The 21,427-nt window shown below is 21.8% G+C and overlaps 1 protein-coding gene across 6 annotated transcripts in view; it reads left to right on the top strand.

Moving 5' to 3' along the window:
• Positions 1 to 21,427, top strand: part of LOC129615802 (protein alan shepard) — a 117,437-nt gene that overhangs the window by 61,140 nt on the left and 34,870 nt on the right. Inside the window, exons 1-2 of one of the 6 annotated variants that reach the window (XM_055531178.1) lie at positions 15,492 to 15,538; positions 19,156 to 19,591. The exons of 4 other annotated variants lie outside the window; for them this stretch is intronic. In XM_055531178.1, coding sequence (XP_055387153.1) covers positions 19,565 to 19,591 — 27 coding nt within the window. In that variant the 5' untranslated portion in view covers positions 15,492 to 15,538; positions 19,156 to 19,564. Of the gene's footprint in view, positions 1 to 15,472; positions 15,539 to 19,155; positions 19,592 to 21,427 lie in introns of those variants that run through there. One more of the 6 variants, XM_055531180.1, reaches the window with a different exon arrangement.

Here is a 21,427-nt window from a genome sequence, read left to right as displayed (position 1 = left end):
ATGATGTGGGCACCAAAATTTTTAAATAAAAAAAATAGAAAACTTTGAAAAATTTTCAGTTTTGCTGAAAATGGTTAATCTAACATCAACCATAAACATTACAGTTATATAGGTCTATTGATTGAGAAAAAAAATTCCTAACAACACATTGCTTCAATTTCAACAGCTGTTACGAACATTTATCTAACACATAATTCTATTATATTTTCCTAACAAAAAAAATCATAGGGAAAACAGCCCTTATACATCCGACTTCCTCCCCTGTCCCTTCTCCTTCCTTCTTCACACGAAGAATTTTATTTCAAAAAAAAATCCAAGAAATCAAGCCCGATAGTTTCAACACCAGTTATGAACCCGGTGTATGGTACAATACAAAAATCAATCAAGACTGCGCTGGACCATAGCGAGACAAGTTCTCTAATGTTTTAAAAATAAGCATTAAATTTGTAATAGTATTTTTATTAGCCCTTAAAACATTTTGATTTTTACAAATTCACTTGTTCGTTAGCTAAACGTTAAAATGTTCGTAAACTATTGCCATTTACTCGCTATGAAATATTTAAATAAAAACGATTTGTGAAATTTTTGCAATACAAATGAGCGTTTTTTTTCTAATTTTTGTTTTAAAATTAATTCCAAAGCACAATCGTCAAAAATAAACTAATCCTATATAGAGTTTCCATTATAAAAGCTTCAGGTGTGTCTCTGGCAATCCTGTATAAATACAGATAAGAAAACTTAAATTTTCTTGAGTCTTATTATTTTATCCTTTAATCAATAGTCGTATTATGTTTTTTTAAAAATAGTATTTAAATAAAATGGTAACCTGATTTATTAATTTTTTAGAGATAAAAATAATTTGAAAAAAAAAAAAATATTTTATAAACGCTATTTGACCCCTTTATTATTTTTAAGAGAAAAGATAAAAGAAAATTTGAATAACTCTTTTTTTTCTCTGAGTGTTTAATCCTGTTTTCTTTTCTATTGAAAGTGTATATATAAAAAGTTTTGAAGGAAGGATTTAAAAATCTTATGATATTTTAAAATTAAAAGAAATTATTTTGGTTCTTTTTTTTTGTTTTGTTATTAAGCTCCTTTTGAAAATAATGCATTCAGAACCATATTATATATGTATATAGATAAATTTAGCTAATCTTAATAGCTTGGAATCAAAGAAGAATGTGTTTTTTAAGTGAAAATGGTTATTTCATATTTAATTTTCTTCTATAATTACCAAGATAAAAGATCTTTGAATTTAATATCCGACAATTTGTTTACAAAGCGACTATATTTTTAAAAGAACACTAATATATGCAATTCTTTTAATACTGAATCCCAAATTATTTAATTATTCTTGAAAAATTTATTCTGCGTTATGCTTCGGATGAAATTGCAAACCCTAATATTTTATCAAATGTTAATGCTTGAGCAAGAGAATAATGCTTTTGAGCATTTAATAGTGATTATATAAGACTTTCATATTTTTCCTCATCTACATATAAAAATATTTTAAATTTTTGTAGTAATTAAAATTTTCATTTCCGATACTCATTAAGAACATTATGTTTGGGAATGAAATTTTAATAAGAATATATTATTAAAATTTCATTCCCAAACATATGCAAGCTGCAATATTAAAATTTTCTATAAATCAGTTTAATTGTGAATTTTATATAATTATTAAGTTGATTTTCAGTAATTATATGATATTAAGTTGTTGCTTCTATTGCCACAAAATTTCTAGAAAAATTTCAGAATATTTATTCTTGAATCTTGGCCAATAATAACCTAGATATTAATGGTGTATATGAATGTGTTGTCCATACAACAATTTTCGAAATTATTTCTAACTTTTAATTTCAAAATTTGACCTTATCATTATTTTATCCTCATTTGTTGTGTATAACCTTTGTTATAAATTTGTCAAACTTATAATGTACATTTTAGTATTGTATTCTTCAATAAGATATTTAAAGGAAATTATATACTTCCGGTTTTAATCATATACCATTTTCAAAAATTCTAAAGTAATAGTTAAAAGTTTGAAAAATGGGAAAATAAAAGAAAAACAAGTAATAATGTTTTAGTCTATCTTAACCGGATGAATTATACCCTACAAGCTATACACTACGGCAATTTGATTACAAAAACTAAATTTTGAAACATACATTTAAAATTATATATTCGGGTTGAATAAGAGATATTTGAGACTGCCTTTCATTAAAAGCAATAGCTAATATCTAAAATATAATCTGGCACATTAAGTATTACAAAATTTTATGCAATTTTATTTGTTTGCAACTTTTTCAAATAAATACAAAATTTTCTGGTAGAGTTGTATAAGCAAAATCATTATTCGAATCAGTACAATTTCAATTACAGCGTCCTTGGCAAAAAAAAGAAACTATTTTACAAAGTTTCATGGCATTTGCTCTTTTCGTTCCGAAGACGAACGGACAAACGTATAAACGGACTATTTATGTTGATCAAATATGTTTAATATATATATGTTCATATACTGCATTAATGATAATTTATATGTTCATATACTGCAGAGTACTCCTTAACCTGGTTACAAATTCCATATCGAAGTTAACATACTTCATGTTCCCTAAGATGTAGGGTTTAAAAAAAATATATAAAATTTCAATTTGCGAGTATATAAATTTTTTTTTCATTTCACTTCCAATATAGAATGTAATATTAGAATGTGCTATTAACACATAGTTATTCTCTAAATGCATATATGTATGTATAAAAACCTACAAGGAGAAATACAAGGATCTATCAAAAAAAAAAGAAAGATTTTTTTCTTAAAGATTCTGATACATTTCTATGGGATTGCGTTACAATTGAATCTTTTTATTCAAGAAAAAAATTTCCTGTACATATACATACATATATATATTTTGTTTTCATTTGATATAAGGAGCAAAAAAAAATCAAACTAACTATTCTCGTGGGATATTTGTCAGCATTGAATACGTGTCGACGACGGTAAAACTTTTTGAACTATATTTATAAAAGACGTGGTATTTTTCTTTTCTTTTTTCATTTCTATTAAAATATGTTCATATATAATATGTGAGTATACGATTATGGTTAGATGATTTTTAATATACAGGATGTTCAAGAATTTTTTTTTTGTAATTAAATGTGACTATGTATATGCAATGGTATACAATTTGAAATTAGATGAATCATATTATTAGCACTTATGTAATTTTGAATCAAATTTGTAATTCATTGCTTCAAACAAACCATTTACAAGTTTGTCAAAATAAATTAGTCCGAATGATTGAATCCGAATATAAACTGAAATGAATTGCACTTGATCAAGTATTTTTTATCGAATAACATTATATATACACTTTTCATTTTATTTACCCACTGGCGAACATGTTGAAATCTTTACACTTGATTTTGCACCATTTTCCACATATAATTAAATTCGGAAAAGTCGCTTAAACAGTTGATGTAAAACTTGTAAAATAATTGAATTCTATATCATGAAGTACCAAAAATAGCAGCTCTAAAATTTAACATTAACTCGATTTCTACTTGAAAAAATTATTGCAGAAATATTTTCATGAAACTCGGGGACTCTTTTAAACAAAAACTTAAATACAACATGCAAACCATTTGAATTCTTTTATATACATGCATCCATACAAAAAAAAATAATGTACATTTTGCTCTAGAATTAAAGAAATAAAAGTATGACATTTACATAGCGATCTTATTGCAGAATTTTTTAACAAAATCCGTTATTAAAAATATATTGAAGGTTATTATTATCAAATAAATATTTTAAAAATTTTAAAAGTACCTACATACATACATACATAAAAAATTTTATATTGAAAAACCCATTATACTTGAAAAAATAAAAAAAATTGTAAAACATTTTCGAAATCTTATACCAGCTAGTAACGAACCATCGCAGTAACTCTTAAAAAACATAAATTTAAAATGTATTTAATAAGATGCTGATGACGGGCGTTTGAATAGAAACACATTATATTATATATTCTCAAATTTATATATATATACATATTATATACATATTTTTTATATTATGTACTTACTCCCAAAAGCACTTGAAGAAAAAAAAAAAAATTTTTTTTTATGAAAAAGATTTTTGTTATTGTTGTTCAAATTTTTTTCGCTTATTTCTTATATTTTGTATGTTCGTATATACATTATACGCATATACATACATTTCATACCTTCTTATACTTAAATGTACTATAATAACATATTTGAAAGCTATTACAAGAAAAATGATGGTGATAGAGGTTGAATGAAGTTCAGTAGGGAAATATAAATTTAATTTGTAATAAGGCGTATTCTCTCTTAATAAAATTCATTTATACATATATGTAATATAATATAGAGCATTTTTTTTATTAGTATAATAATATTATATATATAAATTTTGTACATATTTCTATATGTATTTTATAAATTGTAACATTACAGGAGCTATAGATACATGCAAATATATATATATATATATATGTATATTATATTTAGTATATACCAATGGTGTTCATAAAAAAATATGTAGTTGATTTCATTTACTAAATAACAGAATTAAAAAAGATGAAATTTTATTAAAAAAAATTAAATGAACAACACACATATGTACATAAATTAACCTTATAAGTAATATAATATATGTGTATCAAACACACGCAGTTTTTAAATAATATACTACATTAGTATATACTCTCTAATTTATTTTAAGTAATATAATACACTTTCATTATACGTTGCTACGAGTATATTCAGAAAATTATTCACTTATTTTGATTTCTTATATTTAATTTAATAACTAGCACACACATTACAAAATACTTGTATTAAAAAGTATTTATATATAAATTATAATGTATTGCATACAAATAGCATGCAGTAAATTCCAGATTTATACGTTACACAAATATAAACATCATACATAATGCAATAAGATATTTAAGTATATACACATACTCGTAAATATCATAACAAACTCTTCCTACAAAGAAAATCTCTATTTAACGAACAGTTATTGTTTGATTGGCAATAGTACTCGTATTTGTTTCAATCAAATCATCAATAATTGTCATTTGAGGTGAAAATATAATTAAATAGATATACCGAAAAAAAATTTATCTGCATACTCGTATTAATTAGTTTTTTTGACGTATAACTTAGTCATATTCCTATTTGCTTAAAGTGACGTTCATTATTGTCCACCTTTAATAAAATTAAAATTAATTATGAATTTTATAGTTTAGTTTAATTTTTAGTAAATCTTGAAAATATTATAATATTATAATTTAATTTAATAAAAATCTAAACAGGGATTACTAACATTAAAAAAATTATTGTGTATAACATTATAAATGTGATCATTAAAATCATACAAATTTTATTTTCTATCCACCAATTTATATTTTTCAACATGTTCAACACTTACAATTCGTTTTATACCATCTTGAAGTTCATTAATAGTGAAATGCGAATATTAACTACTTGTTAGTAAAACAAAAAAATTTAATTTAGTTCGAATAGTATTAATGTCAAATTAACATTATATTTATATGTAATTCAAAAAATGTATTACTGGTATACTTTTTATAAAGAACTTCAATATGCTCTTATAACCATAGCCCCTATCGGCTTAATTCAAAAAACATGCTACCCGATCCTGTAAAAAAACTGAAATAAAACAACAAAAAATCAAAAATGTCTCAAAAAGTATAGCACATATTTTTTTATTTTTACCCTATTGTTCGGGCAAAGTCGGGCGGCTTTACTTTTCAATTTTTTTTTTCGCAAATTGATGTTCTTTTTCTAAAGCTAGGAATACGTTTTTGAATCATGTCAGAGTCTTAAAAATAGTTTTATGGATTAATTTGGTAATGAGTAAAATGTAGCGGATATTGTTTAGTGAAGTAACGAGTATTTATGAATACGACAAAGTAACTGATCTGCACATTCCTGTTGGAAAAACTATTAAAGAGAGCGAGAAAAAAAATATTATAGGAAAGGGAACATTTAAATGATATTTAACGGTTTCAATACGTTGAACAAAGTAAAATGCCAGTATCATGTGAATTTCATTCAGAGACCGAATGTTAAATGCTTTCATATCATAAAAAATTTTTGCAAAAAAAAAAAAAAAATTTCAATTGATAACAGAGTACAAGTTAAAAACAAAAAACCACAAACATGGAACGTTGATGGTTTGTTTTTTATTTTTGTTTTTTAATTGCTGAATAATGATGACGACAATACGTGGGCGGAATATTTTGATCCTTGTGCTTCGATGTTGTTTTCGTTGTTTTTTTTTTGTTCTTTTTTCATAAGTAAGAATAATATTGATATTCAGTTGATATTTAATTAGAATCAACCATCAAAAAAACAAAACCAACGCAATTTTTCTAAATTAATGTAAATGTAAATGTACAAAACATACATACATACATATATATATATCTTATCATATATACCGTAACGTCATATTGATAATAAAAAAATTTTGAAGGATTTATCAATTTTTACGCACAAAATGAAATATCTAGGGAATTGTGAAAATATTTAAGTGCTTATTTAATTGTTATAAAAGAAATTAAAAAAAAAATAAAAATATGTTTTTAATTTATTAATAAAATTTTTATTTTCTGTGATATTTAATATTAAAATCGTGACTACATTATGATTAAATATGTACAATCATTTATAATATTAGTTTAGAATTAAAAGTTTGGGATCTTAATTTCATCTACATACTTACAAGATGAACTCAAAAATATTTTGATTTTTTCCTTCAAAAGATCATTTAAATTTAATTATAAAATTCAGTAGAAATATATTGTTATACGTACCTATAAGAATTTCATTTTGTTTTACAATAATAACAACTAGTAAATAAGGACTAAGAATTATTTCCTATTAAAAATTTTAAAAATATAAGAATTCGAAAGAAATATCAATAGTATTTCAATAGTAAAATATTATTGTTAAAGAAATTACTTGTAATGAAAACCAAAATTACCTAAGAATTATTATTATACCATACATTTATGATTTATAGAAAGTTAATTGGTCCTTTAGGGAACAATTAAAGAAATTTGAAAATTATCATTAAAAACACTATTGAATTCAAAAATATTTATTTACTTGATCCAAAAGTATTCCAAAAAAATAATAACTATTCTTAAATCAAGCATAGTATTTAATGTTACAAATCTAAATAAAATTACAGAAATATTGAAATAAATTTGAATAAAATTTATGGTGATTTATTAAAAATTCAAACTGCAAATAAATTTCTATTCTATACGGAAATCAGTTTACGTACATTAAAGCAAAGCAAGTCAATACCACTAAGTCAAAACTATTTGAATTAATTTATAATATTCACATTGATCATAATGATCCCATAAAATTTTATTAAATTCGAACAGTTCTAAAATTTTCAAATTGAAGTTAGAAAAACACTCTTGTGTTTCTCAAAATTATACAAACTCAGTTTAGTTTTAAAACACTTTCGCATTAGCTCCAAAAATAATTTTTTTAATTTTAAACTTTATTTATTTCAAAGTATTTACGAATTTTGGCTAATTATTAATTGACATTGAAATTTATTACAAATATTAATAAACAAAATTAAAGATATCTTATTAATGATAGGGCATGAGTAGAAAGCCCCACGTAAATTTATTTTCAGTTCTATGAAAAAATTATAAGAAAATAGGTTAATGCCAAAAATGTACATATATGTAAATACAAAATAAAAATGCCCATTCAGTGAACATAATTTTAATGTTCGAATTTAATACTATTCTATGTATATTTAAATGCCATCATGCTAAAGAAAGTCTTTAATTCATAATGGCCTGTACTATAACTTTCACTTCAGTAATTATTCTTTATATTTTATATATATTTATTTAATTTTGTTCTATAGTATTACATACAAGTACATATACCGTTACATAAAAATTTCTCAAATAAGTCAAATATGGACATTCTCACATACATAAAATATGAGAAAAAAACATAAAAAATCTTAACAATGAATATAATTTTTGATACAAAAGATTTAAAAGCTACAATAATATAAAAATGCTAAATGTTAAAATTGTACATAAATTCTAATTTCTTAATTCCTATTTCATTTGGTTAGTCATAAACAATATATAAGAATAATTATTATCCTCCACGATAATAATAAAATAAAATATCAGGAAATTCTCTTATCAATAATGTTATTAAAATTATAAGAAATTTAGTATTATAAAAATGAAATAAAATGATGTTGATAATGATGGTATACTGTTGGAACTGGTGTATGAGCCCGCATAAATAGGCAAAAAACAATTTTGTATAATCGCCGGCATAGCATGCAAAACATACATACATATAAGAAAAGAAAAACAAAAAAATCTACATTAATACTGTCAAAAAGTGAATTTTGTTAATAAATATAACATAATTATACTTTTAGATTAAATTGTGGTAAAGAAATATACATACATACATATATACACACATATTATATTATACGAGTATATAATATGTGTGCCTGTGTATATATACATACAGTATAATATCAATGAATACGGTGCGTAAAAATTGAGGGTGAACTTGAACACATTGTGATTTTTATCAGGAAAAGAGATTGTGTGAATGAAATAAAAGATTATCGTTTTTTCCTTTTTTTTTTTTGTGTAAGTTGTTGTTATTGTTTTCTTTTATTTTTTGAATAATTTCTTTATGAAATGCATTTAATATATTTATAGCACAATATACATGTATATACATATGTATATTAATTACAATAACGTATTTAATATTTATTTATATTGTATACTTACTGTATAACAATTTATAATTATATATATATTATTATAAAGTCATACATATACTTACATATGTATGTATAAATCTCATCAAATGATTTAAGAATAATTTCCTTTTAGGCTATTTATGAATGCTAAGCAGGGACCCAAAAGTGTTTTCATTCTCGTTTATTATTCTTTTTTTTTTCTCTTTTTGTTTTTATTTCCTTTCGAATTCACATAAATTCGATTAAATGGTTATTTTATTATTATTATTATTCATTAATTTAGGTATACATTTGTATATACTCGTACATAAGTACTAATACATGTATATATATATATATTCTTAACTTTAGGTTATTTACATACGCATACGTTGGTATACGAGTAAAATATTCTTATTAAAAGAAACCAGACAGTGGGGGAAATAAAAACTGATTCATCATGAATGCCAATTTTTGGGAAAAATGAATCATTTTTAAAAAACAAAAAAAAAATTATTAGTTATAATAAACAAACTAATTAAATTATTTATTTTTAACAATATTATAACAATGAAATATTCGTATTCATAAAAAACTCCAATATATTGTAAGTACTTATGTTTGTACATATACGAATATTGAAAATTTTAAATTTAAGATTGAAATTTTCTATAATATATCGATGAGTAAAAGTAGCAGTAAGATATTATAACTTGTTATTATATTCGATAAAATGAAATAGTACACATATGTATGTATGTATGTCGAATACAATTATAAATAACTTCCATTCATAAATAACTTAATGTTACAATTGTAATCATTTTTTGTAATCATTACAATTTTTGACGTTTAGCAAAAATTGTTAATTTCAGTACCTCAGAGGATAAGTCCAATCATCTCGAAATCTCTTGAACAGTAAACTACGCTAGCTGAATATAACAATTTTGAGTACTCGTAAGTGTAAATATTATAGATGGTATTTTAAAGTTCACTAAGAATGAAATTACCTTATATATGCATAGAAATATTATGTTAAAGTATATACGATTATTATAAGTCTATCGATAAAACTCTTAAAATTCTCAACAAAAATTCAGAGAAATAGCAATTTATACATTGTAAGTACAATGCAATCAAAATTATTCACTTCCAATAAAAAAATGTGCAATTACTCGAACTGATAATTTTATTTAATTTTTGTGTGTATGTACATATACTTATACAAAAACAAATCTTGAAGTTTTTACATTATTAGATATATAAAGTTGTAATGATCGTTGAATTATATCTAAGTCTTACATAATACCAATCAAGAGCTTAAAATAATACGGAAAATAATTATATCACAAATAGTACACAAAAATCTTACATATATACGATACTCATTTATGAACTTATGGTTGCTATTTGTAAGATAAAATTATTAATATAATTTAAAAAGAAATTATTATTCATTATTATATTAAATTATTAAAATTTAAGAAAATTTCTAAATATTTCCATATCTATACTGTACATACCTTACTGTGCTTTTGAATATTTGAGATGTTATGAAAAAAAAAAATATTAGTACCTAAATGATACAAAACCATGTCTAAAATAAATATAAAAATTTTTGCAATATTTTTGCCCTATCCTTTTTGATACTACAAAAGTTGATCAATTTATTAAATGAAGAAATGTGAATATTCATTCAAATCAATTAAGTCGAAACTTGAGATATGAATATACACAGATCGATAGATTGACAAACAACCCTCTACTAAAATATTGATAAAAATTATTTGCTTGTATCTATTGTATTCGGAAATGCATTTAGGTGAAAAACTGACATGTGAAATTTGATGCGACCACAAGACTTTTTTAAAATATTATATGCACATAAACCTATCGATAACTAGTAGTTCAACTTTGTTTAACAATTATATTTGAAATTTTTTTAAAATTATTATTAATTTCAGCTATTTTTAAAACGTTTTATTAAAATAATTTATTAACCAGAATTCATTTTGCAAAAAAACGAATAAACAATTAAATTTTAAATTTTAAATATGTATGTATGTTTGTATGTATGTAAAAAGCTTTATATTCAAGTGTGACTCTTTAAAAACATTTTAAATTTATTTCTAATTTTAGTATACAATTTATGAAAAGTAATATACAATCGTCAGCAATCACAAAATTGTTGATTAAACTCGATTAACCGGAATGCAAAAATTCAAAACAAATTACAAAATATTTTATTTTTTTTTATGATTCATCACCATCAAATTAAGCTTAACCAAAAAAATAACTTAAAATCAACACACAATAAATTTTATTTCCACTACTGTTATTTAAGATTGCTTTATATGGATATGATAATGGAATACACTGATAAAAACGGGAAAAAAGTATACATAATAAGTTTTAAATAATAAAAAGGAAAAAAAAATTTTTTTTGTTTCTTTCTTATTATCGTGGTAAAGAAACAAATAATTTTCACTTTTTTTTTTGCGATTCCTCGCACTTGCACCCTCCACATTCTTTTATAACAAAATATAATAATATTATAATGTATAAAAAGATTTGTATTCGCAGTATTTGTTTGGAGCGAGTCAAAAGATATTATATGGTATTGCTCAATAGTGTGCGACATTTTATTACATTTTTAGAAACACTGCTTATACATGTTCACAACAAATAGTATAACAATATTATTTTTAATAAAGTTTAAATTTGAATACACAAACACAACACACTTACACACATTCAAAAAAGAGACTCACAAATTTAATATAAACGAAAACAAAATTCTCTTTAATATTTAAAAAAAATACTGTCACTTTTATTTCTTTCTCCTTTCATATCCAATCCATGTATTCACAGAGAAAATTATAAGTCTAAATTGCTGGTTTCTCTAGTACTGTTTTTTTAATTTATTATTTTAGTATAACTGAATAACTGTAATAACTGTAAAAAATTTATTATTATTAATTATGAACTAACAAAATTGACACAGTGTAAGGCGTACCTGCATTAATTTGAATATTAAAATATAATACTGTGATAAATTCGCCTTAGGTCTTTTATAAGTTGTTATACGTACTTAATATAATTAAGGACATATACGCTAAGCTCATTCAACTTTTCAATGAAGATATTAGTACACATAACACTTTTACTATATGAAATATAAATATTTATATATGTTTGTGTTATTGGACTGCCTGAAATTTTGTAATATTGTTTCTGACAAAAAATAACTTTTTAAACATGCATACGTACACACATTTGTACATACATAGGTAAATAAATTTTTTTGAACTAAGCACTGATTATGCTACGATTTACGATCAAATTGATTTTTACTCTAGATTAGATTTTTATTTTTTGGTCAACTACTTTTATTTGCTGTATTAGCAACTACTTTTATTACTTGAAGCGAAGTGCTATTTTGTGGATTTCTTTCATAACATACATAAATTATTTATTTTTATATTTAAGATAAGTTTGTAGATTTTATTATACATAATTATTAAAAGAATTCTATAGTCAAATATTTATGTTAAATTTTTTTTAAATTCTACTACTAGAATACTTACAGTATGATTCCATTAAATTAAAAATTAGAAAAATTTAGAAAAAATAAAATCATATACCATTACCATAATATTGTAATGTAATTTACCAGTACTGTATTTTGTATTATCAAAAAAAAACTGAACAAAAAAAATAAATGGAGAGAAAATTATGAGGATAAAAGAGAATATTTTTCTTCTTCTTCTGCTTTTCTTTTGTATTAAGAGAGAATAATATAATACTACACTCATACGACGTTAACGGTGGTTTATTTGATTGAAAAAGAGGGTACGTGTACGGTGTAGACTGTAGTAGCTTTGCAGTGAGCAGAGGCTCCAACTTTAAAAATATTTAGTAAGTTGATTTAAGTAAGCAAGTAAGTAGGAAAAATAAAGAAAGTGAAAGGAAGAAAATTTAGAGTAAAAATAATTTAACAGAATAGCGAAGTATTTATTTATTTTGGAACATATACTGCATTGTGACTTCCACTATTGAACAATTAACAATATTTCTTTGAAAATGAGTACAATTTTCAGAACAGAAATTTGTACTCATTGAGGTAATGTTTTTTATCTTTAATATTTACTAAGACATTTATTATTATTTTTTGAGATTTTTTTATATTTATTTTATATACATATGTGTATGAAACGAAAAATTTTATTTCTAGCTAAGTGATATGCTTAATTAACTGATTGTTTATATAGACTGGTTATCGATAAGAAAGTTGTGATAACAATAAATTGCTATGAACAAATATATTAACTAATTTACTGAAATATTTCTAGTTGCCAGTTTAATTTCTGTTCAATTGGCGGGAAAACATTACTGCCAGTAATTTGAACAACTTGACATTGTTGAACAAAATATAAAATTTTTATTAAAGACCTTTAACCTTTCAAAGATTGGCAAACGCAAAAAAAAAAAAGAAATTCTACTAGTATATAGTTGGGACCCCTGACTATGAATATACATAATTAACTTATTCAGCTCTTCAGTATCTTTATAAATTTAAAATATAAATATAACACAACTACACAACAAAAAAAAAAAAACAAAACAAAAAAATAAAAAATCGCCATAAAATTCATCATTCAGTCAATCGTTTTAGTGTTAATATAGCATTAGCACGCGATTCATTCATTTGATTGCTGTCGGGTCGGGTCCGTTGTTTCGTTGTTATGTGTAGTAGTTTAAATTAAATATAATATACACTTTTTTTTTTGTTTAGTTATTTTTTTTTCGTATTATTTTTGTTTTTACTTTTTAAATATAAAAAAAATTATAATATTATGTACCTGTATAAATAAATACGTACATACATATATACCAATAATAATTATTCATACATGGATTATTCATTTTTTGTTGTACAGATATTTTTCTATATGTAAAATAAATTTTATTTTTTCGTTTTTGATGAATACCTCAAGTTACTAAAAAATATAGCAATATAAATTGATTTTTGTTGCATTAATATTTAGTAAATAATTTTAATAAGAAAAAAAAAGAAGAAGAAAAAAATTAATGGTAAATAATAGCAAAAATTTTTGTTTTTTTATATTTTGTTGATTCACAGTATAATCACAACACAATACCGTATTAATTTATTAAAATACGATAAAAAAATAATTTTGAGCAAAATAATATATGTATAATAATATGTGTTTTTATAATTTAATTATACATACATACATACATATATACATACATATTTGTGGACATGTGTAAAGAAAAAAAAAAGTATTATTGTGTTATGACAAAAGAAAAATAAAAAAATACAAAAAAAAAATGTGTTAAGGTGTTATGCATATTTGCTTACTTACTTTGTAGATTTTTTACTTAATTAATTCTCAAGACATTTCGATTAGTCATAATCGTTGTGTTAAGAAAAAATTTAAAATTTTTAATTTTTTTTTTAATTTAATATTAGTATTTGAATAATAAGAACAGAAATTAAATAATAATAACAATTTTAATATCATTTGTATTGAAACTTAATAAAAAAAAAATATTTAGATAATTCAAAATTTTGTAAAAAATTATTTTTCATATACATAATATATGTATATGTACATTATTAGTGCATGCACATCTATATATATGTAAACAGGTACTTAATTTGAAAAAATTTACAAACATTTCAGAAAAAAGTTGCATGAAATTTTCAATTTTTTTTTTGAATTGTTTTGCTAAAGTTACATATGTAAATATATTTCATCTGTTTCAAAAACAGAAAAAAAAAATAATTATTACAAATACATACATACATATATATTTATATTCTATAAACGCGACATATAGGCACACACATCGCATATGCTTTATATGTATTTGTTTAATTAATTAACTTCTAATAAAAATTTCTATAATTAGTCTGTTATCAGGAAATAAAATAACAAAATCAAAAAGTAAAAAATAAAAACCAAAAACCAACAATAAGATATAAAAGTGAAAAAGAAGTTCACAGAAAAAAAAAGAATGTACGTACATTTATTTTGATAACCTTTGTATTTTTTATTGATAAGAAGTTTTGGGCAAAAAACCTAAAAAAAAAAAATATTATTTAAATAAAAATAAAATAAAAAGTCTTATAAAATTTGTATGTGGGTATGTACAATATCTGTTAACTTTTTATTTACTTACATATTAATTTAATAATCCAGTTTTAATACAAATATGCATACATACAGACATACATACGAATATTTATTATCTTTGAATGTGTATGCCTACCTATATGAGGTCGTAGAATTGTTTTGTTGACGATATTAAAAAAATTACCAGAATTCCTCGAATTATATTGTAATAATAACAAATTTTAAATATACACACTTAAATACCGTAATACGACAAAATTAATTACATAAATTAATAAAATATTTAATAATAATGTTTAATTTATTAATAGGTATAAAATTTTATAATAAATATTACATACATACATACATACATATGTGCATAATAATGTGTGTAATCAAAATATCATATATTAAAATGTGAATTACAAAAAAAAAAGAAATCAAAAAAGTAAAATAAGAGAAGAAAAAATAATAATTTTTTTTTATTTTATATTGAAATTAATAGGTTGTGACGTCATTTTAAATATAAAAATTATAACAAGAAATAAAAAAGACTGTGTATTGTTAACCGGTAAGTTTTATTACACTTATAAGCAAAATTCAAATTAGTTAATATCATTTATATAATAGTAATTATACTTAATAGTGTTAGAGAGTCATAGATTCTGGAAAATTTTTTACGATTATTTATAAATTTGTTTATTTTTTTTTTCGAAAATTAATTTGCCGACATTAGTATTATATGACATCATTACAATTGGTACTAATATACCTGCTAAGTTATAGTAAATTTTAATTTTTTTTAAAGTAAATTTTATTATTATTACTTACTTATGTACTTATATTATTGTCTCTGAAGTTTATTATAATGATTTAAGCAATTGTGCTAAGAATATACCGAAAATTTAATTATAAATAAACTTAAAAAACAAATATATAAGTAATTGTCTAATTAAATTCTCTTACACTTAAAAATAAATTTCTATAATTTATTATTTAATATGTGAGTAATTTTAAACCAGAATATAACGTAAATAAGTATTATAGGTACCTATACCTACATTATACCTATATTATTTTTTTTTTCTAATTTTCTCAAAAAATTTAAAGTGAGTAAGCAATATTTTTTATATTTTACACACGTGTTCAGTAATAACAATAATCTTTAGTTATAATATAATAAAAAACTTAATTGAATTATTTTTTTAATTGTTTAACTAAATCTTTATCATATTTACGATTGCTTAGTAGTTATATTAAATCATAAGCTACATGAACTCAAAATACTTTTCTAAGAAAAATTTTTATTTAAAAATTATTAAGAATTCAAAAATCTAATTTGCGTTCATGTATAGACCATAAATTGTTATTATATAGTCATGGTTTATAACATGTTAACTTTTACTTTAAATGATCATTAATATTAATTACATAATGCTATATAATAGTTTTATAATTGATAAATAAATAATTTTATATTCAAATATATATAGGTATATATCGATGATATATATAGATAAATTATATCGTATATATATGTATATATAACTGTAGATATACATCCATATCGTGGAGTTGATAAATACTTATATTATGCACTTATTTGATAATTAAAAATATCGGAATATTTAATTGACATTGTTATAATCTTCGGGGATGGGTATCAACAAAATACTTAAATATTTTATAAGTATGTACAATTAAGTATGCATTTTGTTTTCCTTTAAAATTTTTAGAAAAATTGAAATTGACCACAAAGTTTTGAAAAACCACACATTATTACAAATTTTATGAATAATGTTAAATGTATAACTATCAGAAATTTTATTATTTTCTGACTATAAAGTTAATAAATACTAGTATATTAAATAAATTATCAATTACTTATTGCTTTCTTTCTAAATTCTTTTTTTAATACAAAAACTACAAATATTTTCAAATAAACGCAAACGTTCTATATGAGCATTTTGTAAAAGTATTTATTTTACTTATTTGTAAACAAAATAAATTATGAAACAACTAAGTATAGACAACAATTTTAGTTCCTATAATCAGTTATCATTTTTATCTACAAATATTGATAATGTATATTTTATATATTACTTGATTACTTAAGTAAGTAAGTAAGTACTTACTTATATTTACTTACTTGTTTTTGCTAAAATTGTTAATAATGTTAAAAAATTATTATAATACAAAAATGTTAATATACCAAATATTTTCATTATATTAAAATTTTAAATTAACAGCACAGCTGATTTCATATATTAAGTTTATCAAAATACTAAACAAATTAATTATGTATACTTACTAGAATAGCTACAATATTTAAACAAATATTAATGTTAATTAGTAAAAATACACTAAAAAGTCTGGAAGGGATTCTTTCATTTTGAAGATTGTTCCATTTTCATTGTATGGAATTATTAATTTAAAGCGTTATTGCCAAAACAAAATTAAAATTTTTAACAAGTACAAAGTCTTAACTGTCCCACAATATTTATGTATGTCATGTCTACAATATTGACGTATACATATATAAATATATTCCTAACATGCGTAAAGTATATACAAGTACGATAATTTTTGTATGCGCTTAGACATAAAGTTTTTCAAAGATCAAATGAATATTTTATAGGTATTTTATATGCGTAAATATGTATATAAGCAAATAGCGGATTTTCAAATTTTTCATAAAGTTTTTATTTAAAATTTCTTTATTCTTTAAAAATATTAAATAAAAAAATTTACACAAGTATCATGTAGATTTTATAATACATGTAAGTAGAATTATGTACTTATACCATATGTCACCCGATTTTTGATTTTCAAACCGTCATTTCCCCTCCATCTATATCTATCAAATTTTGTGTATTCCATAATTATAACAAAGAATTTTTGTTCAATTTCAATTTTTTAAAATAAAATATGTAATTGTTATGCGTGTATGTAAATACTTGCATTATGAATTTATTTTCTATTTTGAATATTGTTTTTTTTCATTTCAAATGATTCATTTACAATATGTATCTTTTACAATTTCTTGTATATATACATATATGTATGTATGAATATAGAAAATCCGGATATTATAATAATATTAAAACAAAAAAATAATAATTATTACTTGATGCATTCTTCTGCTAAACAATATATTTTTAACAGCAATTTTTACATATGCAAGTATATAAGTATATGAATATTTATGCATATACATACATTATGGATATATTACAGCAAATAATACTGTGTACTTACATGAATTAAGTATAATATTATTATGGCACATGAATAAAATTCTTTAGATATGAAATATCCTCTTCTTTATCTTCGTAAAATGCTTTATAAAATATTATTTTTTAGTTTTACATTATTATATAGATACAATATTTATCCATCATGATGCTTACACCCTTCTTACATTTTTACATTTTATAATCACATACATTCTACATGTAATAAAAAAAAAGGAGAAAAAAAAACGGAAAGGAAATCGCCTACACCACATTTCTGTACCAATTTGCAACAGAATACAATATGATTATTTCTATACACATTTTTTATATGTATACATATGTATGCATATGTACATGCATATGTAAATAATTTTACAGTTTACTTACATATAAAAATTTTTCATTGAAGTAAAATATAAAGGTTCACATAGATTTTTTTTTGTATTAATTTTTCGCAATATTTTTTGTTTTTTTGTTCTGCTGCTTTTATTTTGTATTTTCTTTTTTTATAGCTTCACTGTATTTACTCTGTATTTGCCTCACCCCGCGTATACCTTATTATTATTATTGTTACTTTTTTCTTCCGGATGATGTCATTTTCCTCTGTGTATCGTAGCAAAAAACAAAAATTATAATAATGAAATTGCAATAAAACAAAACAAAAAGAAGAAGAATAAATAAATAATTTATATCTAAGTACATACACACAATTATATATTACATAATTGTTAGTGTATATGCGTACGTATACATTTTTATTAGATAAGTATATATACACACGCTTATCTACCATACAACAACAATAATATAATTATGTTAAAACTAATAAATAAATAATTATCGAAAAAATTTATTACTCGTGTTCTAAGATACTAACGAATAAACCATATTTATATTGTAGAAAAGAAAATTAAATATTCATAAAACAAAATTTTTTTTGTTTTTATTTTAGATATTAAAATTATAGTCACAATACAACAAAACACACAAATCAATCAATCAACTAGAAAACGAAAGAAAAAAAATAAAAATCAAAACCAATAAACAAAAAAAATATCTAGCTTAGCTATACTCTTTTATCAATATAATTTTTATTGGGCGTATACAGATGTGTATATGTACGTATATGTATGTATGTATGTATAAACACAAAACAATATTGTTACTTAACTTCAATGTGTTTAATTAAATTTTATATTTTTTTTGTATTAAAATTAAAATTAAAATTAAAGAAGTGTTATTTTTGATTAATTTTTATTTTTAAATAAAATTCTCGATAAAGTGAAAAATTCTCGAAAAAAAAAATTCGGACATTAAATAAAATTTATATACATACACATACACTTAAAATATAATTTACAATGAATTATATATACTACATAGTAGATGTAAGTATTTTATTAATTATTTTATTACAATAATTGTTATACATACTTACGTATAAGTACTCAATAACTGTTAAAAATATGAAATCTACTAATCTTAATGGCAAATTACTTATTACACTTCTTTACTGTTTCATGCACATTAATTTAATTTATCATTTAAAAAACAATAATATCCAAGTAATAAGGAATAAAAATTATATAACAATCATTACTTACTAATTTTTTTAAACATTAATTACTTAAGGTCAATGCTTTTTCATATATTTCTGCCATTTTAAAATTACAGAACTTAATATGTATGTATGTACATATATGTGTACTTTACTTAAACCGGCATTTCCATATGTTGATATGTATATATCTATAGTATATGTACTTACATCATATAATTTTTACTCATTTTTAATTTTTAACGTTTTTGACACGTATAATACAAGTACAAAGTACTTATTGTCGCAAAACCTTATTTAGATAAAAAATTTGCAAAATATATTTATACTCTTATACTTATATATTAAAGTACGTATACATATGTACATATTCATACATAATGCTATTGTAAAAGAAAGTACATACATACATACTTTCATAGATATAAGTATAGACAATAAATCGGTAGTTGCTAGTAGTAATAAGTTAGTAATTAGTTTTTTAGAAATTTCTCTTAGTTACTTTAATTATTTAAAGTAATTAAGTAATTGAATTTAAATATGTATATTTAAATATGTATAAATTTGCTTTTTATTTATTTGAAATCTACGTGAAATCCACGAAATATTTGTATTTAATTAGAAATAAAAATGAAAGGACATATTTTATGAAATGAAACACTCTATGCGATGTAACAGTATAGTTACTTATATACCACCGTCAACTATCAGCCCATATACATATACATACTTATGTATGTACATGTAGGGAATATAATTTTATATTTATTTCTGTAGATTGTAAATAACTTAACATTTCTGTAAGTATATGAAAAATAAACGTCAGCGGCTTAATATTTTAAATTATTAACTAGTTTTTACTTTTAGATTATAACAAATAGCATTCCCACATGAAACACTGTTCAATTAATTTTAGAGAATATTAAAAAAAAATTAATAATACTTATTAAATATTTAACATTTAAAATAAATATAAATTTGTCGATTAGTACATTCTTGCTTACAAGTTTTCCTAATAAGGAAGTGTATGTACGTTAGTAAAATAAACATAAATAAGTTTACACGTACACGTATATTTTATTATTCTTAATGAACATTATAACAAATTGCTAATTAACACGAAACTTGAATATAATTTTCTAATGAGAACTAATAATCGGCAATTTATAGATTTTTAGTGATTTATTAAAATTTTCTATTCTTTTTAATTGTGTAGTCTCTTAATAAATCATATCAGTAATGGAAAAAAAAATACCAACATTTTTAAATTATGTACCTATTTAATGATAATTTATTTAAATATTTTTATTTCTAATTGTAAATACTTATGGGTAATTTGAAAAACAAATCTAATTTCTAATGGAAAAGCGAAAATTATTCTTGTATATCTTACATTCATATTAACTTTGTAAACTTTATCATATAAGTATGTAAGTATATCGCCAGAATCTCTATAGATTTCTAGCAACCCCAAAAACCATTCATAATCAATCTATAATGAAATGTCTTTTCAATTTTTCTGAATTTTACAAAATAATTTTTGAAACGTCCCTATAAGTATAGCTTTAATTAATATTTCCATTAATAATTTTTTTATTTTAAGCCTATAATATTAAATACAATCAACTGCTTAATTATTTTTTAATATTAAAATTCTTAATAATTT

Source organism: Condylostylus longicornis, unplaced genomic scaffold (genome assembly GCF_029603195.1).
Source record: "Condylostylus longicornis isolate FDR11 unplaced genomic scaffold, ASM2960319v2 ptg000148l, whole genome shotgun sequence".
Lineage (NCBI taxonomy): Eukaryota > Metazoa > Arthropoda > Insecta > Diptera > Dolichopodidae > Condylostylus > Condylostylus longicornis.
The sequence above is the reverse complement of the archived record's forward strand: the minus strand, read 5'-3'. Positions and strand labels throughout refer to the sequence as shown.